Source organism: Oxyura jamaicensis, chromosome 4, assembly GCF_011077185.1.
Source record: "Oxyura jamaicensis isolate SHBP4307 breed ruddy duck chromosome 4, BPBGC_Ojam_1.0, whole genome shotgun sequence".
Classification (NCBI taxonomy): domain Eukaryota; kingdom Metazoa; phylum Chordata; class Aves; order Anseriformes; family Anatidae; genus Oxyura; species Oxyura jamaicensis.
The window spans coordinates 45,210,815-45,236,372 of NC_048896.1; the positions used below are offsets into that span (position 1 = coordinate 45,210,815).

Sequence of the window (25,558 nt, forward strand, 5' to 3'; positions counted from 1 at the left end):
AAAAACAAACACAACCCCCACAAGTGGTGGCAGTCATCATGAGAAGGCTTTATAGTCTTCAAACTGTACCCCAGTCTTTTTTATTGTCCTTTAGGTGGTGTTTTTTAATCACCTATGCTAGTTCATTGCAGAGTTGCATGAGACGTAATGACTAGACGACCCAGAGAAGGTAGTAGTATGTGGTCAGGAAGAAGGAGGCCGGTGGCATTTTGAGAATGGACGAAGTAACTGCTGTCTTCAGCTCTCAGCTTTGATCTGTCAGCAGTTCATATCCTAACTGAGATGTTCCTTATATATGTCCTGAACTGCTGCTATTCTCATCCTAAGCTGTATCAACCAATAGTGTTATCTAATATGCTAATAAGCTGGTTTCTACAGACAGTGTCAAAGCCTTCATATTGAAAAGAAAGAAGAGCTTAAGGTTGGTGACTGGTGAATTTTATTTCTGGTGTGGGATGGAATTTTATGTGCCATTCTGCCTTCCCTGATCGAGTATGGTAGTCACTCAGAGGGAGAAGTATCAACATGTCAGGGTAACAACAAGCTCAGCCATCTGGCTTTGATTTGCCTCTTTTCCTTAGTCTTCACCTTGATAGGAAGGCGTTTGCTAACGTTTTTGCAGAAGGAGTTTGTCTGCTTACATTCTTACCTCTAGTCAGTGAGTAGCAGGATGACATTTCAGACCATGATTTTAATACCAATGCTCTAACAGACAGTTTCTCATGCTCTTTGTGAGGTGGATGTACAGGAAACTGGAGGTGTATGCAGTAGTTTGAGTAAAGCTCCACCAAGTATTGAAGCTGGTACAAGCAAAAAGACCTCATCATATAATCAGCGTTGAGTTCACTGTAGCTTTCTGTCGCCAGTACAGCTTTGGAGAGATGTATTTTTTTCTAAATTTTCAAGAAAACTCTGTTAACAGCTCACTGCTTGATCAAGGTTGCTCAGGAGACCTGACACAGGAGAAAACCACAGCAGAGTGCTAGACTTGTACCCTAATACTCATCTGAATAGTTTTTGGAGGAAAAAAGGAGGGAGCTGTATGAGCCCTATCTATGGGAGGTGGCAACTCTTTACCGTGGGAAGCCCTGAGCCTCCTGTTCAGAAGACCAGTTCAGATTTCACAATCCTAGAAAGCTGCATCATGGGTGCCAACAAGCAACTCTTGCATAGTACATTTGGTACACAATGCTGAATGCTGGCTTCTGGCCCAGTCAGCTTTGCTCTGTCCTTTGCTTAAAGCACATTTTAACATTTTTTTCTTTGTAGAGAGTAGTGCAATGAATGGCAAGATGTCTTGGTGGTTGCTTACTTTAGGGAGACAATGAAACAAGGCATGACTGAACAGGCCGTATATAACCCAATGATATCTTAACTATAATTCTGGTAGGTTTCCCTTAGCTGGAAAAAGCCGTGGTTTTGTTCCTTACTAATTGCACTGGATTATTAAAAGAAAAGACAGCAGCATCACAAATATATTTTTTTAATAGCTGTGAAATACACTGTAAGGAAGTCCACTTGATGTTGGTAATGCTTGAGTTTCAAGGGCTCTTCTTCTACTAGTTCAGAAAGTAATGGTAGTAAAAGACTGCACAGCTGAAAAAACATGTATATATTGAGATAGATGCAGACAGATGGATATACACAGATACGAGAATATGAAGCATTTATTATTTCATGGGAAATGGAAACTTGGTTCTTAAAACTTTTTCATAATATTTGCAAAGAACTCGCAAACAAATTTATCAGGTATTCTCCAGAAATATGTTCAATACTTTATGGAAGAAAAGGGAGGAAACTTCACGGAGGAGTAATAAGCAGCTGTTGAATCTGGAAAGTTCTTGTGTGGTGTAACTCAGTTTTGAGGGGTACCTGGGTAGGTTGTTTTTGCATGTGAACGCAATAAATAAAACACTTCAAAGTTCTTTTCAGGGACGTAGCATGTGAGGTACTGTATCTCCTAAAGCTCCTGAGCCTAAGTCTTATGAAAAGGTCCTTTCTATACTGTACAAATGAGTCCTTGCTCAATCCACAGTCAGAAAACCATGTGTGGCTTTGGGCTTGATAAGTTTGGCTCTTAGTCTGCTGATACCATCCAATATGCTGTCAAACAAGCCTACTGCAGATGTTTGGCTATGGAGATTTCACTGCTTTAGTTGTTTTTTCCTGTCAACAAATGTAGCTGATCTAGCTAATGACAAAGCTCATATTCCCCAGTAATGAAATTGGTTCAATATTAAACCAGGGAAATATCTTCTCAAGAAGTCACTTCTCAGGAATGCCACCTTTATTGTTAAGGAAGCACCAAAGGCATATAAGGAAAGAGTTGCGTTTCCAGTACTGAACTTTCAGTGTACTGAGGAAAAGTGGCTTTTAACTACTTTTGTACAAAAGTCCCATTCTTAGGGGCATAAAATTTCAGCAGCTCTGCAAATATCACAAAAGAAACCCACAAATGTTGGGAATTTGATTATATACTTCTACTACTTAGATCAATCCCTTGTGAGTGTATGTATAAACCTTCTCTCTCTTATTCCATCTACCACCCATCCTCCAAATTATAGCCAAAGGTTTTGTTCCTAGGAACATTCTCTTCTGAGGCTCCATATTATACTTACATTTGGGGAGGTGGTTCTCCTGGTCTTTGAAAGCATTGATTTTGTAACTATATTCACACAGTTCCTTGCAAGTGTATTCAAAATCTGTATTTAGGAGCAGTGAGAATTTCGAGCAAAATAGAAATTGAGGGTAGTAGTTCCTGGCAAGTATGTAGAAATGGACTCTGCTGTTGTTATAATCTGTATATACGTTTTAACCCTCAATTATACTGCACAGTTACCATCAGTGTAACCATAATGATTCTTTATGGATCTAGGTCCTCAGTGTTATCTAGTTCCTCACTGGCTTATCAAAACTGTGATTAAGTGATACTGTGTGATCACCTTGGTTATAAGCTCGAATTGCAGCAGGCCCTAAACCCATCTTTCAATGTTTTTTTGAGAAGCCTACCAACATGGGAGGCAAGTATTTTTAATATCGTTAACATTGATGTAGAACAAGCATTGCAGGTCTTTGACCTTTTTCATTATTTGACTGTAACTTACTCCCTCAGTAGAGGGTATTTGACAGTTGATTATACCCATCTGCTGGCTGGGTATTGAATTTTACATGCAACCTTTTTTTCTATCTCCTTCCAAAATGGCTTCAGCAGAAAATTGGTATGAATACAGCTGTTCACTTATTTGTTTGAGCGCAGTGTCCAAACCGAATACTTACACCAAAGGGTGATTGAGTGGGACCAACTGGGATTTGTAAGACCAAGAGTAGACAATGAGGATTTTGTAAATAAAGTGTTTTTTTATAAAGTGTTTTTGCAGCTGCCTGTGCATCAAAGAAGGCCAGTGGCATGCAATACCGTATTAGCAAAAGGAGGCTGAGGGAAGTGATTAGAACAAGTGGCCCTGAGAATTTGTGGATGCTCCATCCAAGGATGCTCCATCCTTGGAGTTGCTTAAAACTTGATTGGCTAAGTCCCTGAGCAGCCGACTGCAACTGGTTCAGTTCTGAGCAGGAAACTGGACTAGATGACTTCCAGAGGTCGCTCTGTGATTGTGTGAAAAGGCTAATTGTTATTTCGTGTGAGAAGCTGGTGAAAAAGCAAGTGCTGCATAAAGGCTGTGCAAGACTATACTAGTAGTTTTATACTTACAGCAATAAATACGTAAGCCAGATTGACCAGAAAATTTCATAAGCTTTTAGGTATCACCAAAAAAAAAAACGACCACCTCCTAAAAACAAACAAACAAACAAAATACCCTAAGCGTTAAATTTCAGTAATTCCTACACCTACATCAATATACCACTGTTTTCTTCACACTGCTTAGAGAAGCAAGGAGAACTTGTGTATTTTAAGTTAGGGATTTCCTGATTTTGAGGTATGTGTGCTTTAGTTATGATTGTTGTCTTTTGAAAATATACTGCTGAATGGTATTACAGAAATGGATATCACCAACTCAGGTTGTTTTTTGTTTGTTTGTTTTCTAGAAAGCATGTATATTTTTGTGGTTATTAAAGAACAAACTCCAGTTACATTGAATTGTGTAATAAGATACAGTGGTGGTGTCATTTTTATTATTGCTTTCTTCTCTTTTTTTTAACTTATATAGTTTGGGAAGAGAGTCAGGCAAGGTTTTGGTTCACAGATGTTCTGTGTTAGTCATAGAGACTCCAGCTGGGCGGTAATCACAGAACCACAGAATCATTTAGGTTGGAAAAGACCCATAAGATCACCAAGCCCAACCATCCACCTAACACAACAAGTCCACCACTACGCCATTTCCCAAAGTGCCACGTCCACACATCTCTTAAATACCTCCGGGGATGGAGGCTTCACCACTGCCCTGGGCAGCTCATTCCAACACCCAACCATGCTTTCCATGAAGAAACTGTTCCTGACATCTATCTAAACCTCTGCTGAGGCAACTCGAGACCATTTCCTCATGTCCATCACTTTTAACCTGAGAAAAGAGACTGAGACCCTCCTCGCTGTAACCTCCTCTCAGGTAGCTGTAGAGAGCAATAAGGTCTCCCCTCAGTCTCCTTTTCTCAAGACTAAACAGTGCCAGTTCCCTCAGCCGCTCCTCTTAAGTCATGTTCTAGTCTCTTCACCAGCTTCATTGCTCTTCAATGAATGGGTTCAAACTGCCTGCTCCTCCAAGCAAGGTCTGTATTTATAGCTGACCTACAGTGGGTCACACAGGTGAACCCTTCCCTTCTTCACTTTATGGATGGGTAGGTCATAGATAGGACTGAAACTTTTGATTAGTCCTACTTCAAGAATTTTTATTTCTTTTAACTCCTCCCAAGATGATGCAGATTTATTTTGGTTTATACAGCCTTCTGGAGAAATAAGCAAGTAGCTTTGAAAGAAACTTCTCAAGCTGTATTAAAAAAATATTAGTTGCACGCCCTTCCAGAATTGTTTTTCCAACTGTACTGTTTTCATTGCAATTTGAAAATTGTACTGTTTCTGTAAATATCCAAACTCACAAACCAACTTAGAGGGGAAAAGAGCCTCAAACTCTATGATGTTTTGCTGATGGGCTGAAAGTAGTTCTGTAATCAATCATAGTATCACATTGAATGTAGTTTTCATAATCTGTTCAATTTTTTTATTATTATTATTATTATTATTTTTTTTTTACCAAATAGAGCATCTTCTAGAAATACATTCACTGGAGAATTTCTCATTGTAGAGTACAGTTAAACAGATGCTTTAATCCAGTGAGATTTATACTCAAGCTGAGACTGATTGTGTATTTATTCTTTTTGAGAGTAGAGTTAGGATGTTTCAGTTTCATCCCTAATGAAGCAACTAGTAGTGCAAGATTTTATGAGGATATATTTCCTTTAGATCACACTTGCTTTATGCCAACATCTCATTTTTCGTACTGTATGAGTAGAGTGCTTAGAAGAAAATCTTTGAACGTTGGTAGTACCATGAGCCATAAAAAATTGTACTGCATATGCATGAAAGCTGTAATCATTGTTATATTATAGTTTTGAGAGCCAAGTGTTAGTTATCTTTGTTCCTTCTGGTCCTATACCAAAGCAGGAAAAATCAGCTGTGTTTTGTGCTTTAAGTTATATGCCAGTCATTGTTCTTTTTTGATTTGCATCATGGAAGATTCGGGCTTAAAGCTAACAGAACCTGAGTGCAGTGACATAAACAAGTTCTAATTAAGTTAGAGAAGGAGGTCTTATCTCAGAGAAATAAGATGCCAAATAGCCTGAATGGTAATCCTGTCGCCACTGAAGAACCAAATGCTGAAAACTGACAGTTTTACTTAAACTGAAGATGGAATGAGGATGGAAGATGAGGAATAAAGTTAAATGGCATGTAGAAAGAGGATTCTTAAGGGATTTCTGATTTAGAATTTTATTTCTGCAACAGCTATTCACATAATAGTGCATTTACACCCAATCCATTAGTTACATTACTTCAAACAAACCATTTTCCTGTAATGATGAGGGTACTCAGTATGCTGTAATCTTGATGTGTCACCTGAGAAAATGGTCTCTAAAAGTATTAAATGTAAAAAAAAAAATGTTGTCAACCTAAGAGCAGTCAGAAATGTTATTTAATACACTTGAAAGAAAAGATCTTGAGTTCAACTGGTTATAGATTAAGATTAATACATTGAAAACAATTTGTTTATCAGTTTACTGAACAGGTGATAGAACAGAACTGATGGGAATAGAAGAATCAGAAAATCTTACCTCCTTTTTCTTTTAAGATCGTAACTGTCATTGCACTTTACATTTTTTCCTTATTCTTGATGTACTGACAAACTTCCCTGCAAGCTGTAGATACCAAAACATCAGTGATTACAGTCAAGCAAACACTGCTGTTTGCTTTTTCCATATATAAACTATTTTGTGGCCTCACACATCAATTAATATGAGCTTACATTACTGAATAACCAGTCTTATAAATCAGATGGTGCCTCTGAATGCTTATCTACTGGAAACTCGCCCGAGGGCCCCTTCTTTGCAGGCTGTTAAGGATGCTTTCATCAGCAAGGAACTGGCATCACAGTCTAAGATAGCACACGTTCCAATAAAGCATCCAGTTTGTATTTTATTATTTTGCAGTTATTTGTTCAAATGTAATGACAAATGGTAAGTGTAGAGGAATATTGTGTAACTCGTCTGTTGGTAGAACGAGTCTTTGATTAACTTTGTCATGTTAAAGTGGTCACTAGATGGCCTGCTAGCCTAGCATTTCCCTAAAATTCATTCAGTTTAAAGACCTATGAATTCCTCTTGCTGCTATTTAAAATTTAGAATACTGTTTTAAATATCATTTTTTGTGTCTGCTAGGGATGCTCGATTTACTAATCCTACAAATTATCTAGATATTTAACTCATTAAATAAATATGATTATGGCACATTACATTATGTTGCACTTTATTAAAAAAAAAATCTATGAAACAACAACAAAAATAAGCCCATCTCAAGCCATACAATCTCTTTGGTTGCTCTAATAGGGGCTTAAATGACCCCAGATGCTTGTGTGGCCATGGCTGTGGTCGTCACTGTTTTCTACCTGATTCTTTACACAATGGTGGTGGGGATTCAACTGTTTTTCTAGCAGGGCTGGATTGCCTGCTCTGGTTTTATGATCTGCTGTCCTTCAGCATTGTTGGAACTGCCTTCAGGCTGTCTTACATCCCCAGAGTGGGGTTGTTTACAGAAAATGTATTGTCAGACCTTTGTTGTTCCCATTGTTTTGCCCATTAGTGGGACACTAAAAGCAGGGTAATATTTGGAGAAAAAAAAAAAAGTTAATAGCCACATTTATGAAAAGCTTTTGATGGTTTGTAACACTAGAACTTTATAGCATGGTAAGAAATTAGGGTCCAGAGCAGGATCTTCTGGGAAGCAGCATAATACGTACCCAGTCACTATACTTTGCTTGTAAAGTCTGCTATTCGTAACAGCAGGCAGTGCTTTTCTTTGGCTCTGGACTTACAGCTACAGGGAGTTTGCTGCAGCATTCCTGGGCTGTAAATCTGCTTCTGTAATACAGGGCAGGTTTTGCCTAAGTTACTATCTAAAATAATCACTTCCCAGATGAAGTCTGATACATAACGGATTCAACTTTTGCTTATACAGCGCAACCTCTTAAGTGCTAGTTTATTTTTCTTTTATTTGTCTTTGGAGACATAAATAGTGTAAGAGCTAGCTAGACTCACCACCTCTTCACATGTCTGCTGTCATTTTGTCTTCCCCTTCCTTTCATCATCCCGCTTCTTTGACTTTCCACTGAGTTGGTGCCTAATGTCTGCTAAGTGCTTGGATAAACGCTTTAATGCTCCTGGGCAAACTTTGCCTTTCCTATAGGCACACCTCTTAACTATGGATTGCAAATATTGGGAAAATAAAAAATAACTCCTTGTGTTCTTGTTATAGGTTTATGTATACTTTTCTCTGTGGGTGAGCTTCCTCTTCCCACTACACTTCCAAAAGATTTGCTTTACAGAAGTAGCTTAAAACCCCATTTTAAAAAAGAAATATCTGCTGTTTTTCACTAATATTTTCCTACTGGGTATCACTGGAACGTTTGACTGGGTTTTGACACTTGGCACACCCCTCTGCCAGGAGACTCTTTAAAGTTTTATCACAGATGACCTTCCCTTCTCTTTCCCTCTCCTCAGAAGTGTGCCTTTATCCTTATGAAGGGTTTAAGATCTAGAGTATAGTGAAATGAGAAAGTCTTGAGAAGGTTTTATTTAAAACCCATGGAAGAACGCCCCCACCTTTTTTTTTCCAATATAAAGCTGATATTCTGTGGTATTTGGGTTATAATTAGGACACTGGTGTTATTTTACTAGCTGTAGGTGACACATTCAATTTGTACTTGTGTATTAATGACTTTCAGTTTACTTCCCTATTACCATTGCTAATACATCTTGTATAATCACTTACTTAAGTTTGTAAATTTGTTCAGTCTCTACAACAATTTTTTACTTCTTTACTTCTTTTTTAATGCTTTACTTCTACAGAAGCATACACTCATCTTTCTGCTGTAGCTAATATAGGCATTAATCAGTCATAATAATTGCACTTAATTCAGTAGTTAAATATTTACAAGGTAAATGTTATAATTATATGAGGTACTTAGTTTAAAAAAACCTTCTTGCCAGAATGTTTCACTTTTATTACTCAAGCCAGCAGCTTTGCTAGCCATATATCATAATCTTGGATCAATGTTGTTTTTTAAATGAATAAAAATTGCTTAATGCACATATTCTTGGCGCAGAGCAGTACAGCATAGAATTTTACTTCTTGACCTTGTGTTTAGTGTCCAAGAAGCATTTGGACTAAACATTAAATTCTGATTATTCCTTTTATACAGGACATTGTACCAGTGGATGCCTCTTACGAGGTGAAAGAGCTTTATGTGCCAGAAAACAAGCTGCAGCTGGCCAAAACTGATGCTGAGTCTCTGTTAACCTTGGAAATAAATAAGGTATTGTGTGTTCAGTTATCTCGTTACTGAAGTTGAAAAAAACAGTCTGTTGCTCGGCAGAACTGTGTATAGTCAAAATACCTGTACTAGTTACAGATTGTAACTTGATAGGCTTTTCTCTCTTTTTCTTGAGAAACATCACAGCATTTGTGTTTTCTTCATTTGCTTTTTAGAAATAACAGTTGAAACTTCATAAGTAATGCCTAGTATTTCAAATAGTGTTACTTAGTTAACCCTAAACATGGAGATTAAATTTACAGTGACTTTTTTCCACCCTAATCCATAAACTAAATCATGCCTTGCATACCTTCTACGGATAGTTGTTTCTAGAAGAATTTTTAGCTTACATAAATATATATATTTTTAAATTGTAATGACCTAGAAATATGGTGGAAATCAGTTGCTGCTGCTTCACTCTCCTTGTTGGTAACCTTCAGGTTAAAGTAGTAACCTTATAAATAAGGTTTATATACAGCTGCAAACTTTTAGAGGTAAGTGATCAGATCTAATTTATTAGCTTTTATTTCGTTTTGTTTTCTGGTTAGAATGAGTTCATGCTACTTTTCAGGCTTCCAGCAGAGAATATTTGGAAAAGCATGGATCAACTTAATTGACTCTCTTCTTACTTTGGTTAAATGCATTGTTTTCCAGCTTGGAAATTAATTAGACACAACTGCTTCTGGCTGTTTATCTGTTCTTCCTGGTAATCTCTTTTTCTGAAGAATTAGGTCTAAAGACAGATACAATGCATGAGTTTTTTTCACTGACTTTAACAATATTATTATGAGCCAGCAGTGTGCCTGGCAGCTGACGACACTTGGGTTGTCCAGTCTGGGGAAAAAAAGGCTGAGAGGAGGCTGAAAGACTCTGTGTCTTTCTAGATTCTTTTCACGTGTATCTGTAAAACTATATATTGCTTTGCTGTGGAATAAATTTGTAGGGTCACCATTATTAAATTTCTGTAGTGTTGCATTCTAAATTGCTTCCCATCTAGCGAAACAAATTTTTTCTCCCTCTACTCCTAACCAGTGGTTTGTTAAATATCAAGCAAGCATATAACATCAGCTAGGGAAGAAAATTTGTGTTATGCTTGTCTCAACATAAATTAAACAACGTAATAAAATTAGTCATGCTTTTCACAAGAGAAACTTGCACAAGTGAAGTCAATGGACTTTGTCCTTTGTCAAAGACTCTTGATCAAGTCTTAGTAATGCACATGCAGAAATAATAAAGGCCACACACTAAGTCATAGTGTGACTGTTTAAATGGTAAGGAAGGAAATTCCCTGTAAGATGATATATCTCAAACTAAAATAAGTACTAGTCCTGAGAGAATTTTACTTCTGGATTTTCTCACTAATTTCCGCAATAAAATTTTCCTTTCTAATATGTTTTAAGATTTGACCTGTTGGTATTCACACGCCCCCTCCCTTTCTTATTCTGATATTTTTGTGGTAACTGTAGGTTACCACTGTGTAGGTTTTTGTTCCATTTATTTTTTAATAAAGCAAGATAACCAAGAGCTTAAAATAACTAGAGTTCCACTTTTTTTTCTTTAAGTTAAACTTTTTCAAACATTTACAAATGAAGCTTTTTTGTGTGTAACAAAATGATATTTGATGTTAAGTGCAAGACTGGAAAATAGCCAAACTCATAAACAGTGGTTCTTTTTTTTCTTCTAGAGACTTTGAACTTTTTGTGATTAAGGCTATAACACTGAGAAATCTTCCATTTACACTGTGTTTTATGGATAAATCATGTTCTATCATGATTAACAATAAATGTCAGTCATTGAGCAACAACTTTTGTCTGCTCTATTTCTCTGTTTCTTTGCAAGGTGGATATGCAGTGGGTACAAGTGCTGGCAGAAGGCTGGGCAACGCCCCTGAATGGCTTTATGCGAGAGAGAGAATACCTACAGTGCCTTCACTTTGATTGTCTCCTTGATGGTAAGATATTTCTGTTAGTAAAACTGAGGAAATTAATCATATTTCTGGAACATTTTTGATGCTTTGCTGTCTAGTGATGGTGTAGTGACACTTTCTCACGATTGCGCACAGTCTGAGCTAAGAGAATAGGATACTAAAATTGTTAACTTTTAAACTTAGTGTATTTATTCTTTTTATTCCTACCACCATATTAGTTTGAAAAATCAGTTCCTTACCTTTTTTGCCTTTACAAATTATAATTTATATTTTGGAAATGTTTTCGCTTTTGAAAACATTTAAACTTGAAAGCCACATTTCCAATTTGTTTTGAAGAAATTTATTTTAGAACTTGAAATTGCAATTTAATTTCTGTTTAGCTCTGTGAGGAATAGCAAGAAATTTATTCTTCAATAGTGATGAAGGAAAGGACAACAAAGTGACTTGCATGCTAAAGTTGTTACAAGTATGAAATCAGAATTTGAGAAGGGGGCTTATTTATGTACAATTGTCACGTGCAATTGAATGACTCTACTGTAACAGTTACCCTGTAATGATTTAAACAAATATATTTTATTTTGTACTAGTAATGGGCTAAGAATGAACACTAGTTAAGGTAGCTGACAAGTTATAACATTAGGTTTTAAAAAATGAGTTCGATTCTCTGTCATTTATTTGATTTATTCTTCTTAGAAGACTTTTATTCAAACCTTTAGGTTTTTTTTGCACGCTATATGAAAAAAGGGATAGTGAAGATTCCTGTCTTCCTGTTTTCTTCTGTGTTACTCTTCTCTTACTGGAGACCAAATAGCAGGAAAAAAATGTCACCTGGTTTTCCCTTCTGTCTTTCACTTCTGTTATCTCCAAACTTTTCCAGTTCCCATTTTCAGAAGTCTCTGAGGTACTATCCTAGGCAACACAAGGGCATCCAGTTATTCTGCAGTATCTCAAGTTTGCAATAACTATTTGGGCTACTAGTTTGGTTTTCATTCCATTTGCCAATCTGAGTGTCAAGCCAGATACGTTGTACCCTGCAGTTGCTACGCATTTAACTGCTAAAATAGCTTGTAGCTCCTGCCCTGTAATCTTCTGTAAATCAGATTTTTCTGTAAGGCTTTTAAAGCCTTTTATAGGCATTTCAGATATAGCAATATTAGAAATTTGTAAAATATCTCTTGCAGGTGTTTTTAATACATCTTGTGGTGCTACAAAAATACATCTTGTGGTGCTACAAATAAATTATGAGCTATGAAAAACAAATAACAATAGGTAATCTTTTCCTATGAAGGAAAGAATTTTCAGTTCTAGAATAGAATAGTCACGTTCCTCTAGATGCTACCGTAATTCCTCTTCTCAGGTATCTACTGCAACATTTATGCATGAGAATCTTTTTAGAAAGATGTGATTGGCTTAAAGCTGCTTTGCTACCTGAAGCCAGTGACAAAAGTTAAGTCAAAACATCCTGCAAGTTTCCTCCCTGCTTGGTATGTTAGTGCTGGAGAGTCACAGCAGCAGTAATTTTCCAGGGTTTTGATTCTGAAGAGGGAGACAAAATACCTGCAATGTATTTTGTCCTTTGGGCCTTAAATGCAATATTCACATAGATGGACTTCTGCATTATGGAGATCAGTGCTAAAGCTGAACTTGTCTGAAATAGTCTCAAGCTGACTCTATTTTCCTCTGACTTTAAATAAATAAATAATAATAATAATAATTAAAAAAAACAAACAAACAAAAAAAAAACAGAACATTTCACTTACCTATGTTACCTCTGTTTCCAGTTAGTTCATTAGATGAAGATGGGTGTTAGAAAGAGATACTTATTGTTGCAGTCTCACAAAATTTTAATAGTTAACCTCTTGGAGATCTCTTCCCAGTTGGAAGTGTTTATTTTCTTGCTGCTAAAGCAAGAGCTTTTTACTAATCATCACAGTTGGAGTGGCAAATTGCAATCCCTGTGACTGTTGCCAAGCTCAATTTTATGATCCAGTTGTTCTGAAAATAATTCTGAATGGTGAGACTCAGTTTAGGAGAGGATATGCAGCACACTTTTTCCCTTTGAATTACAAAGGAAGGGAGGTAGAAAGAATTACTTATCTTTTTTCTCTTGTCCTTTTCACCCAGCTTCATTTTTTTAATTTCCTATCATGCTTAGAGTATGATTAAGAGAAGGCTTTAAAATATGTATTGCTTCAATTATCGGCAAACCAGCCTTATTTAGAGCTTGTCTCCACTGAAGCCAATAGAAAAACTCAAATTACTTTCAATGGGCCCGTGACTTTTCTCCTGGAGAACACCCAAGAGTTTGGCACTCTGTTGTTAAATCTGTTTTTATTATAATTCAAGCAATTTTATGATAGTTGCAGTATTTACTCCACTGGTTTCTTAAATCTTGCCCTTTTAGTCAGGAAAAACAAGACATCTATCATCTAGCAGTGAAGTAAATGTTTGAAAATGAGGCCCACATAACCTTTAAATTCAGATACATTGGGTTATTTTCAGAAGTTAGTAGCTGGTAAGCATTCAGCTGAACAAGCTAAGCAAAAAGTCTGCCTGATTCAACTTTTTTTCTGAAATAGATATGCATTTGAGTCTGTTGTATGATAAACTTACAGCCTGGGCTGTAACTTTTTAGGAGGTTAGATTTCCAAAATATAAATGATGACCATTGCTATGGATAATGGCTTTTTTCACTCTGCAGGGGGAGTCATTAACCTGTCAGTGCCTATAGTGCTAACAGCTACACAGGAAGACAAAGAGAGACTGGATGGGTGTACAGCAATCGCATTAGTGTATGAGGGTCGCCGCGTGGCCATTCTCCGTAACCCAGAGTTCTATGAGCATAGGAAAGAGGAACGCTGTGCGAGGCAGTGGGGAACGACATGCAAGGAACATCCCTATATTAAGGTGTGTGCTTAAAAGTTGAAAAGCCAGTCCTGTTATCTGTCCTGTCTGCGGACATTTCAAGTTGATGTCTGTGAGTAGTGTATTTTGACACCAAAACTTCTTGGAGAAATAATTAAAACATCTGAGTGGAAACAAAGGTGCGTTTTTTGTTTAGTGCAGCTGTTGAGTAGTCTATACTCAGCGTGAAAATCTAACGTCAATAAGTACACATGAAATTAATTTAGGATGTAGAATCTGTGCACTACACTGTGCCTAGGAAATCTATTCCCCTGTGGACCCAGATGGGTCATCAGAGCTTCTTAATCAGTGGATACACGCATTGCGGAAGCAAGAAAACTTATTTTCTTCATGTATGTGGAGCACGTGAGAATTGCCTGATTTAAATGCCCTTGAAACAAGTACCCTTCCTGGAGAGTTCGTAATTTAACTCTGGGGAGTTACTTCCCATCCGTTGTGCTCAGTATGCTTTATTGTCTTGACCTTATGTGTATGTCATACTGAAGTATTTTAATTGTAACATTACTTCTCGTTACATTATAGTTCTGTGGAGCCCATAAATATGTTTCTTTTCCCATTTCTGTCTCTACATCATCTCTTTGCTTACATATATGACTTAAAATCAGATCAAAGAAAATAAACCTCAAATTATGAGCTTGCAATTAAAAGGGAAAACCTTTTGATGTTTTCTAAAAGCAGCTGTATGACTGATAGTTATAGCTGCTTGAAAATTGTTTTTTTTTGAATTCTTAGAATTTTTTTATTAATGTGTAGTGACATCACCGACTGAAGCTTTACAACTCCAACTATACAGTTAAGAGTATATCTGGAAAAAGACACCCTGCTAGATACAAGTAAGAGTATTTTGGAAGATGTCCTCTGTGTTCTGTGCTGGTGAACTTAAGACTACCCTTTTACTGAAAACTTGAAGTAACACAAATGTAAAAAATGCTAAGAAAATCTCATGCAGAAAAGATTTAAATTACTTCCATAATATATTGGCAATATCAGAATGAAACAGCTGATACTAACGTAGAAGATGAGAAACCATCTTCTTATGTCTGTACTGGTGTGTATAGTAGTATCATGATAGCATATCAGTGAATATGTGCTCTGTAGTATCAAGAGAGCACATAAATCTTGTGGCTTTTCTGAATTAATCAGAAATCCTTGGGTGCCTGAAAGCTAATGTAGTGCTGATTTTCTTGTCTTCATGTTTTTCTCACACTTTTCCCTCACACCTTGGTAAGATGTCAAAATCTGGCATTTTCTTGGGGAATGGTTTGGTGACAGCAGCAGCATTTAACTCCAACAGCAGGTCCTCTATCTCAAAGTAAAAAAACAACAACCAAATAACAACAACAACAACAAAAAATCAAAAATCACACTTAGTTTTAACATCTTGACTCGTGGGTTTGGTACACACAAACTCTTCTGTTGTATCAAGGAAGTTTGTCATGACATCAGGCTGAAAAATGACTGGAAATGTATATGAAACTTGAAAGGCTTTTTTGTTCTTGTCTTCAAAAGCAATGTGTTACCAAAAATCACTCAGATGGTTGATTTCTATGGCTATTGATAGATTATGTTAGACAGCTTGCTGTAAGTATTCTTTTGATAAAGGGTGAGGTGGTGTTGGAAGATATTAAAAGAATTCTAGTGAGTGTACAATACATGTTGCCTTGATAAAGTGCTGAAGTGAAACAAATCCAAAAGCTGTCTACTTTAAAGATCTGATTTTATTCATAAATTAAATCAGATGAGTAAATTAGAACTGTTTTATTTGATACATTATTGCTGACCAGAATCAAGTGAACTGCAGCATAATACTGGAACCGCATTAGCTTTGACCAAAAACTGTAAAGCATGCAACTTCATTCAACTCAATATATTAACTTTTCCAGCCAATATCTTTTTTTGTTATGTAACTAATGTTGGTTAAGAACATGGATTACTTACTTTTCTTTATATTGGAGGAGATGGGGGAAAACAAGTTTGTTTCTTTTTTAAAAGAAAGGCATAAGTCTGCCATGGATTAGTGCATCTCTTCTCCATCATGGTGTAATGTGTTTGGACTATGTTCCAGTGATTTATTTATTTTTTAATATTGGTGCTTGATTTCAGACTGTTAAATGCAATTAACTTGGAACTCTCTCCTTTGTAAATATTGTGCCCCCTTTGTAGTGGTCTCAATGCTCAGAACAAGCTGATAAGCAATCCCAACATGGATTTTCATTTCTTTTCCTAGATGGTTATGGAGCAAGGGAACTGGTTGGTAGGTGGAGATCTACAGGTCCTTGATCGTATCTATTGGAATGATGGACTCGATCAATACCGTCTCACTCCAGCTGAGCTAAAACAGAAGTTCAAGGAAATGAATGCTGGTGAGTAATTTTTTCTTGTTTTGTTTCTCCCTACAAAGATTTACCCAAATGCCTGCTGCCTCAATACTGGAGGGGCAAGCCTTGTTTCAAGGATAGAGAATCTCAGTGCTCTCTTAAGTGGTATTCTTCACCTTTTACTAGACCTAATTTTTATAACCTCAGGTACTATCTTGCCGAAATGCACAAGAGAAGATGGTAACCCCTGAGGTTCTGATTTTGTCTTTCCATGCACACCAGACATGTTATTAATGCAAGAAAAGATAATGTTAAAATGTGGTAGAAAGTGATTTAAATATTATCAAATTCAACTTGATCTGTATGGCTGAGTGCTGAGCTTTCATGCTCTTCTGTTTTAAGTCTATTCCATGTTGCTTCTGGGGAACAAAGCTTATGACAGCCGTGCAAGTAAATGGGTGCAAAGTGCAATGCATCACAATTAAAAAGTGATCTAGTTCCTAATTTTATATTGTGGGAGAAACAAAACAGTCTTTCACACTTAGGCCGTTGTTAGGCAAATAAATAAGAGGCTGAGAAATACCATAAAGCAAAGAAGAATTGGTCATGACTCCCTTCAATGTGGCAGCAATTGACAGGCACCTGCAAACCACTTCTAAGTGTGAAGGAAGGGTTTAACATCAGCAAACTGATAATGGTCCCGAGTTCCTGTCTTTTCTCAGCATGGTCATTATTTCCAGGATCTGCTGGTTTAAGATACCAGTATAGCTTTAGCTATTCCCCTAGTAAATACATTTGATACCTGAAAAATATAAAAAAACGGTTTTCTGGATTTCACAGGCTGTGTGAGGTTGGCAGTGACTTCTGGAGGTCATCTTATCCAATCCCGCTGCTGAAGTGGGGCCACCTAGAGCTGGTTGCTCAGGACTATGTTCAGGCAGCTTTTAGTATTTCCAAGGAAAGATATTCCACAACCTCCCTGGGCAACCTGTGCCAGATTAAATTCTGTTGGCCTTTTATCTTTCCTAGCTTCATCCCTGAATGCTCAGAAAATGTCTCTGTGTTCTTTCCAGGTAATGTGTCCTTGCTTCCATCCTCCTCTTTTTTTTTTTTTTTTTTTTTTTTGTGTGTGTGTGTGTTGTTTTGTTTGTGTTTGGCCAGGAGCACCTTGTTCATCCAAACAGGCATCCTGGCATTTTGGTAGACTTCCTACTCATTTGACTTGAGTTCAGAGGAGGTGATCCTTGAATATTAAGCAATTTCATTGCTGCTTATGGGAAACCTCTCAGTTTAGGCAGTTTTGCTGTCTTGTAGGGTGCCTTTATTCATCTTAATTTGCAGAAGGGAGTAAACCTGTTGCATTTTTTTTTTGAAGGGTTTTTAATACATTAGGATGGCAGTTAATTTTGCTCTTACTGAACCTAAACTCTTCTAATCCATTTAGGCGAAGGAGTCTTAATAAGGTACATTAAATTCCCTTATATTTGTTTTGTTGCAAATACCCATTTATTCTCCTGATACATTGAGCCTTAAAGCCTTTGCTTTTTAAAGTATAGTTCGGTTTTCTACTGCAATTTAGCTGGATAATAAGTGCTCATGCAACTGAAAAATCTGAAGAGGAGATCATTGCTATTGGAGAAACTAAAGCAACTCTGCTCAAGTTTAAAAAGTGGAGGAAGCTGATTAATGGATTTTTAGTACTTTTTTTTTTTTAAGATTTGCCTAATGAGTATAATAGCGACCTGTGACTACTACTATTGAGAGCAAAGGTTGTACCATCTGAAGATTTTTCTCTTGTTGTACAACTCCTTATAAAATAACTTGCTTTCCTTATCTTTTGTCTTTTTATTTCCTCTGTAGATGCTGTCTTTGCATTCCAGTTACGCAACCCAGTGCACAATGGGCATGCGCTTCTAATGCAGGACACTCACAAGCAGCTTTTAGAACGTGGCTACAGGCGCCCCGTTTTGCTCTTGCATCCACTGGGAGGCTGGACAAAGGAGGATGATGTTCCTCTCATGTGGCGCATGAAGCAGCATGCTGCGGTACTGGAGGAGGGAGTCTTGAATCCAGAAACAACAGTGGTGGCTATATTTCCTTCCCCCATGATGTATGCTGGACCAACTGAGGTAAGTACATCAGGAGTTTAAATCTACAGCAGCAAAACCAGAACCTTTTGCTGGTGTGCCTAACCCCTCTGATAGTGCACTAAAATGTTTTGTGCTATGCCTGACATTCATGGGTGGTGCTTTTTTAGTGGACAGAGAAGACTAAATTTATTGGGAAATCAAACTGTAAAAGATCCCTCTGTTATCAACCAGAATGTTCTGTATTGAAGGATTTTGTTTGGAAAGGGCAGAAGACAATGTTGTTCTTGTGCTCATTTTCCTTAGAGTTAGAAGGGCATGAAAATGAATTAACCTTTCCTTCTTTTTAGGACCCGTTTCAGAAGGAATTCCAAGATGAATTACTGCATCTTTCAGTTGTCCTGAATGTTCAGATACTTGAGTAGATTACTATTAAGTGAAAAGTGTGTGTATATTGGAGGACTATATACAAATCAGGAAAAAAAAAAGCTTTGTTTATTTTTTTTTTGCAAACTTAATTTAGAGAGAATTATTTCAAGGTGAAATATGAAATAATTCTTTGGCAACACTTTATTTAAAAGCTAGGACTTGGGTTGGAACCCCTAGAGTTTGTGGAAGTTCAAATTCTGACTAGGCTTTAGTGGTTAATTCTGTGGTAGCTTTGTGATAGATAGGAGATACCACTGGTGGAAATAAATTAGACAGAGGACACTTACTTTCTAGTGGCTGTTAGACTGATCAAGCAGAGCTTGCAGTGCCTTTCAGTCCAGAGGAGGAACTGTAGTCCAGATCCAGTTGAGGTATGTGAGTGAGTTTCTGTAGGGAATCTTGCAACGTTCCCCCTTAGACCTTTTATGAGAATTCATAGAAGTCTTCTACTTCAGTCTCATGCTCAGGAACATATGAAAAGGAATGAAATCCACAGTCCTTATTATGGACAGAATAAACATTTTCTCCAAACCTATACAGCATTACTAGTGACCTCAGAATAGAGCCTGTCAATAATGTGTGTAGCCAAGAAATAAGAGATTCTTCCTTGAATCATTTTCTGTAGGTTATGTAAAAGACACTGGTATCAGATTTATTTCTGTAGTGCAAATGATTTACAGAGCAACAAGCTGCTGGTAAGGTAGTATGGCTATCAACAGGATGGATATCACCTTTCAGATTGTGAGATTTCAAATGACATGCTTCATAAGCACCAATTTAGTGTTTTTCTGTTTTTAGCATTCCCAGTAATTACCTTGAAAGAAAAGAAACAGTTCTACAAGGAAAATCATGTATCAGACTGCAGTGAATTCAAACCCTTACTAAACCATTACAGGTAATTTAGTGTTGTTGAGACTGCTTTAGGATAGCAGGACCTAAATCTTCAGTTTATGCTGTTGGAAACACTAGTAAAGTAAGTGTTTTTTTAAGCATCCTACTATGCAAATGGAACAGGAGCATGGCATGTCTTAGCTGTAAGTTTGGTGATTCACAAAGTTGATTCCTTGTTCTGGTGTGGCTCTGTAGTGAAAAGAATATCTGTTTGACTGGAGGGGGAATGGGGTAGTTACACAGTGCACGCATTTTAAAGGTCATATTTTTAACTGTTTTCTTTTAACTTTTTCCCTTGTCTGTGTTCTAGGTTCAGTGGCACTGCAGATCACGGATGGTTGCAGGAGCTAACTTCTACATTGTAGGGCGAGATCCAGCAGGAATGCCACACCCTGACACTGGGAAAGATCTGTATGAACCAACCCATGGTGCTAAAGTGTTGACAATGGCCCCAGGCCTCCGAGCACTGGAAATTGTACCCTTCAGAGTTGCAGCTTATAATAAGAAAAAGAAGTGCATGGACTATTACGACTCTGAGCAGTAAGTTGTGTTTTAGTTCTAAAACATTTTGAGCAGCAGCTGCCTTTTCTTCCTCTGCACCCTACAGTAAAAGAGTAGTTTTAAACTAATTTTATATAGCTAAAATATACCAGTCTTCAGAGGCACTTTTAGACCACTGAGGCAACTTGACTTCTGCCATGATTTGGGTGCAGTTTCACAAGACAACTTCCCTGATCCAACTTTAGTTGCCACTGGAAGCTCCCATTTTCCTCCCAGGTACTGGATTTTGTGTAATTCTGGAACAAGCTGGCACAAGTAGCTAGGTCCGCAGGAAAATATTATTACTCGTTTTAATAGAAGGATTAGGTTTCTGCTGGTTTATCTTCCTAAATATGCTTGCTTGGTGTCAGGTAAGCATCAGATATGATGCAAGAGAAACAACAATGGGAGAGTGCAGCAGGGAGAAGATAGTGGACAACGTAGTGGCAACTAGCTGTTTGCTTAACAATAATGCAAAATGGTGCCCTAAGTCCATTGTATGACCCAGGAATTTTTGACTGTTTTTTGTTTTTATGATTTAGTTACGGGACAGGTAATTTTGTCTTTTGACTATTTCAAGATTATTTGCATGTGGCATAACAGAGTCCAAAACTTACTGCACGTGTTGCTGTGGTGTCAGTGAGTGGAACTGGATGGTGATTTGTCATTTTAGTTTAAACCTCTTTATTCAGATCACTGAAATTACTTCTAAGTCAAACTGCAGTTGAAGTTAGTACAGAAATACTAATTGAAATAAATAACTGAAAATTTTCAGCTGCTTGTGCTACAATTATAGAGTTTAAGTCTCCAAAGATGTCACTGGCTTGTGGCAATCAACCAACATATTTTATTCAGCATCTTGTGTTACTCACAATTAATTATACTTTAGTAGTTATTGTGCTGGCTTAGCCTTAGTCGCAAGTTATGTGAATACTTTATATTTCAGCAGTAAATTCCAAGCACCTGAATTGGTCTGCTTTTATTTTTGAAGGCTGTAAAGTGTTATCTTCTCTTGCACAACAAAATCAAATTTTATGGTAAATTCTTGCATTGTTTGGAAATAAGAAGCAACAAGACAAAGGCAAATTTGCTGAAACCTGACAAGAATTAAAATAGCTTTGCTGTGTGTTACTCTACAATGTCCATATGTGTTTGGAAATTTGATGATTTACTACACTGCAGATGTTTTGAAATAGAATCTAATCAGGGAGGCTTATTTAGCAATTGTAGTTTGCTGATGTTGTTCTTCTTGCCTCTTTCCTCCCATTTAGGCAGCATTTCAGTGCTCTTCCCACAGTGCTCTGAAGCATCTCTTTGGATAGTACTGCAACCGGGTTTCCTTTTTTTTTTTTATTCTACCAAGTGTAGCTTTGGGTAGCAGCATCAGACCAGATCCACAAAGTGATGCAGATGGTACTTTTATTAGGAGGAATAAAATTAGAGGGAAGGATACTCCTAACATGACATGCAAGTCTTCCTACACTTATTGCCACTTAGACGGCTAGCTATTGAATACTTCACTTTTGTGCCATTTGTTATTTGAGATGCACCTAGAAATCCTCATTGTTGTGCACAATAACTAAATTCTGATGTAAATTTTGCTAGTTTTGTCCCAGCTTGTATGCATTGTACCATAACAGTCAAAAGGCTGTTGTAGTATATACTACGCGTATTTGTCCTGTTTGTTTATTATCCAAGTGATTAAATAGGTTGGTTTGAAAGATCACAGAATCATAGAATTGTAGGGGTTGGAAGGGACCTCGAAAGATCATCGGGTCCAACCCCCCTGCCAAAGGAGGTTCCTTAGAGCAGGCTGTCCAGGTAGGTGTCCAGACAGGCCTTGAGTATCTCCAGAGAAGGAGACTCCACAACCTCCCTGGGCAGCCTGTTCCAGTGCTCCGTCACCCTGTGAAGAAGTTCTTTCACATGTTGGTGCGGAACTTCCTGTGTTCTATCTTGTGGCCATTGCCCCTTGTCCTATCCCCACAAACCACTGAAAAGAGGTTGGCCAAATCCCTCTGTCTCCCACACTTCGGGTATTTATACACGTTGATGAGATCCCTTCTCAGTCTTCTTTTCTCCAGGCTGAACAGACCCAGGTCTCTCAGCCTTTCCTCACAGGGAAGATGCTCCAGGCTCCGTATCATCTTTGTGGCCCTCTGCTGGACTCTTTCCAGGAGGTCCCTGTCTTTTTTGTACTGGGGAGCCCAGAACTGGACAGAGTACTCCAGGTGAGGCCTGATCAGGGCCAAGATAAATACAAGGCCAAAGTGAAAGAGTTTTCCTGGTGTGTCACTTTTTACTATGTTGGAATAGAAGGGAAGTAGCAATGTAAGACGCCAGAATTCCCATTGCATGGAACAGAAAACTTTTAAAGAATGTTGATTCTGTAATTATTGATACGGTACTCTTTTCAGGATAGATTTGATTTAGATCAAGGGGAGTAAAAGTGTACCTCTGTCATTAACCAAAGTAAATGATTAAAAGCTAACTAAAACAAACAAAAAAACACAACAAAATATCTGGTAAGAGGTTTGCCTTTAGTTTGAGGCATTTTTTTTCTGTTGCTGTCTTGGAAAAAAGCTCATCCTGCTGTTACCATGCAGTTTTACCTTGCTGCTGTCAGAATGCAGACCATTTGTCCTGTCGTTCTCTAAACGCTGTTTGTAAACTACAGGGTAGACTGGAGTGTGGCAGCAAACCTCTAGATGGCAATGCAGATGCATGCAGACTCCTTGAAGGGAAAACCATTCTTGTTCCTGCTCACCATAGACAGAACACTGGTAGGCTCCAAACAGAGTTAGAGCTAGGGTGAGTGCAGCTGGCTGTATTTCAAAATAGTCTGTGTAACGCCAAAAACATGGTAGACTCCTGGACCATGTGGTGTTCGGCTCTGTAAGGAGAATGGCAGGGAACAGTCTGGAGCATCAGTGCTGCTGGAGCACCCTTGGGTATGAAATAGTCATGTTCGTGTAAGTCTTTCCTGAGCTCACCACTTATGTGGTGAAAAAAATAATGTGAAAATATGGGGAAGACAGTAGTATGCATAGAAGCATTGCTCAGGCTTGTTTTAGAAATGGGTAGCTTGATTTCTATCGCATCTAATTCAATTCCTTGAGGCTTGGATAGTTGACAGGCAATAGGCAGTTCAAGAATTTACATCACTAACAGAGGCATGGAAGTTTATGTGGGTTTCCCCCAAACTGAGCTGTAGGTGAGCTGCAGGTCTTAGCTGCTGCCCCCATGACTTCCTGATTTTACAACAGGTATATGTCATGATGCAGACTTTTGAAGGCTGCCACAGATTTTAAATCTTAGCTTCTGGTCTGGGAGACTTAATCTTCTTAGTTCACAGTTCTTGTCCTGCAAGCAAGAACAGCTGCTATGCTAAGGCCTTGAAATTCCAGGTGCTGCCCTGCAGCCCTCACCTGCCAACTGTGCGTGCCCCAGAAGAGTCATTCGCTAGGAATCCGGTCATCCATAAGGCCACATCACTAAGCAATGGCAAAGGGAGCTTTTTGGAATGATGAGTGACCTATGTATTGGTAACTGCAGGTAAAAGGCTTAAGTCTGTCATTTCTTTGTCATTGTTCTCTTCACTGTGCCATTTCCACAGTGTTGGTGAATCAAGGGAACAGATGTCAGAAGGCTGGCAGCTGGGTTCTGAGATGGGGACTGCTGTGAGAACAGAACTCGTTCTGGTTCCTGGGTTTTCTAAGATCCAAATTTGGTAACTAACTCCTTGTGCCGTGGTAGTCTAAATTCAACCACTCCTGAAACAGAACTGAATGTGGATCAGTAACTGAAGATGGCCAAACATGTTTTGGAAATGTTTACAGAAAAAAAAAATGTAGTTACAATGGAGACCTTCCAATGAACATCTGATCTGAGAGCCACTATCAGACTGAAGTTTAAAAATTAAAAACAAAAACCCCATAAACAACTATCTAATGCTGAAATCTGTTCAGAAAAATCATTATGGTTCTTCAGCCAAAAAGGCCTCTCAGTTACCACAAACAAGTGTAATTTGGGATTGGTGGCTTAATAGTTGTTTGGGTGAGCAAAAATTCCTAATTCTTTGAAGATCGGTCCTAAAAATGCAGCCACAGACTGCTGCTGAGGAAAAAAAAATAATTAAGAAAGGAAATTAGTCTGACAATTCAACACAAAACCCAACAAAATACCCAACACATACAGCCAAAAAATAATTTAAAAAAAGAAAAACCTCCCTGCAGTGTCTGGATTTTTTTTTTTTTCCCCCAATCCTTGAAGAAAACCAATGAGATCACTTCAGCTAAAAGTAACCCATAAGTAAGGTCACCAGAGCAGGCTGTTCTTGCTTTTTGTAAAATGCAAATGAAGCATGGGTATCTGAAGAGTAGTGATGCTTTTGACTTTAAAAGTCCTGGGACTTTGCAATATGGTTGTCACAACTGCTTGCATACTATCAAGTCATACTTACAGGTAGCTGTTTCAGGCAAGTACATACTGTTTGATGTGATACCTGATTGTAAAGTGGCAGCAAGAGGTTGAAATAGGCATGCTTGATTTAGCGCCTTATTTTAGTTACGTGAAATACTGTTTCTCAGTTAACATTAGTATATCATTTAGGATACATTAAAGCACCACAGCAGCTCAAAATACCTAAACCCTTCTGCCAATCAGAAAGGCAAGTAAAGGATTTGCTTTGCTTATGATGATATTAAGCACATAGGCTATGTTTTGCTTTCCTGCAGAGTTTTTTCATAACTGGATCGGTTTTGAACCTAGTGGATACTAGCTGGTTCACTCAGATTGACAGGGTGTTCCCAAGACATTAATGTAGACTGACATGACAAAAACTAACACTGTAGGGAACAGTGCTCTGTCCCTGTTGAAGTTCTGGTGTAGATCACAACTTTACACTGCTAAGGCAAATTTCAATCCAGTAGAAATCCTCCGAGAAGGATTATAAGGTTGGATTTCACCTCCTGACAGATTATGTTCAGGGAATAAGAAGGTGGAAAAGGAGAAGTGTTAAAAGACTGAACCTGAGATAAAGAGGTCTGTGAATTGTCTTAGGAAGTAAGTGGATCTGAAAGTTTGCCAGCTGAGCAGAAAAAGTTTTGAAGTCCCAACAGAGCGAAGTCATGTTATTGCTCTATTTCTATATGTTTGCTTCCAGAAAAACTTTTTTAATGAATAAGTGAAACTGTGAGTGCATGGGTCTTTACTGTTGTCATGAGTCTTGATTTTAAGAGTAATTTCTTAAGACCCTCAGATTCCCAATAGAGACATTGCCCTCTGCAGGGAATGGAAATTTCAGGAAGGTCATTTGCACAGTGCCAGATACCCTAGGAAGCAGTTAGGGTTCCCAAGAATCAATGTGTTTGTACTCCATCTGGCTGGAGAATAGCTGGTACGAAGGTT

General features: G+C 37.9%; 1 protein-coding gene across 2 annotated transcripts in view; it reads left to right on the top strand.

Moving 5' to 3' along the window:
* The window catches only part of PAPSS1 (3'-phosphoadenosine 5'-phosphosulfate synthase 1), a 44,409-nt gene that overhangs the window by 14,863 nt on the left and 3,988 nt on the right, over positions 1-25,558 (top strand). For both annotated transcript variants that reach the window (XM_035324285.1, XM_035324286.1), the window contains exons 6-11: positions 8,922-9,035; positions 10,872-10,983; positions 13,661-13,866; positions 16,112-16,247; positions 18,063-18,331; positions 19,920-20,149. In XM_035324285.1, coding sequence (XP_035180176.1) covers positions 8,922-9,035; positions 10,872-10,983; positions 13,661-13,866; positions 16,112-16,247; positions 18,063-18,331; positions 19,920-20,149 — 1,067 coding nt within the window. The remainder of the gene's footprint in view (positions 1-8,921; positions 9,036-10,871; positions 10,984-13,660; positions 13,867-16,111; positions 16,248-18,062; positions 18,332-19,919; positions 20,150-25,558) is intronic.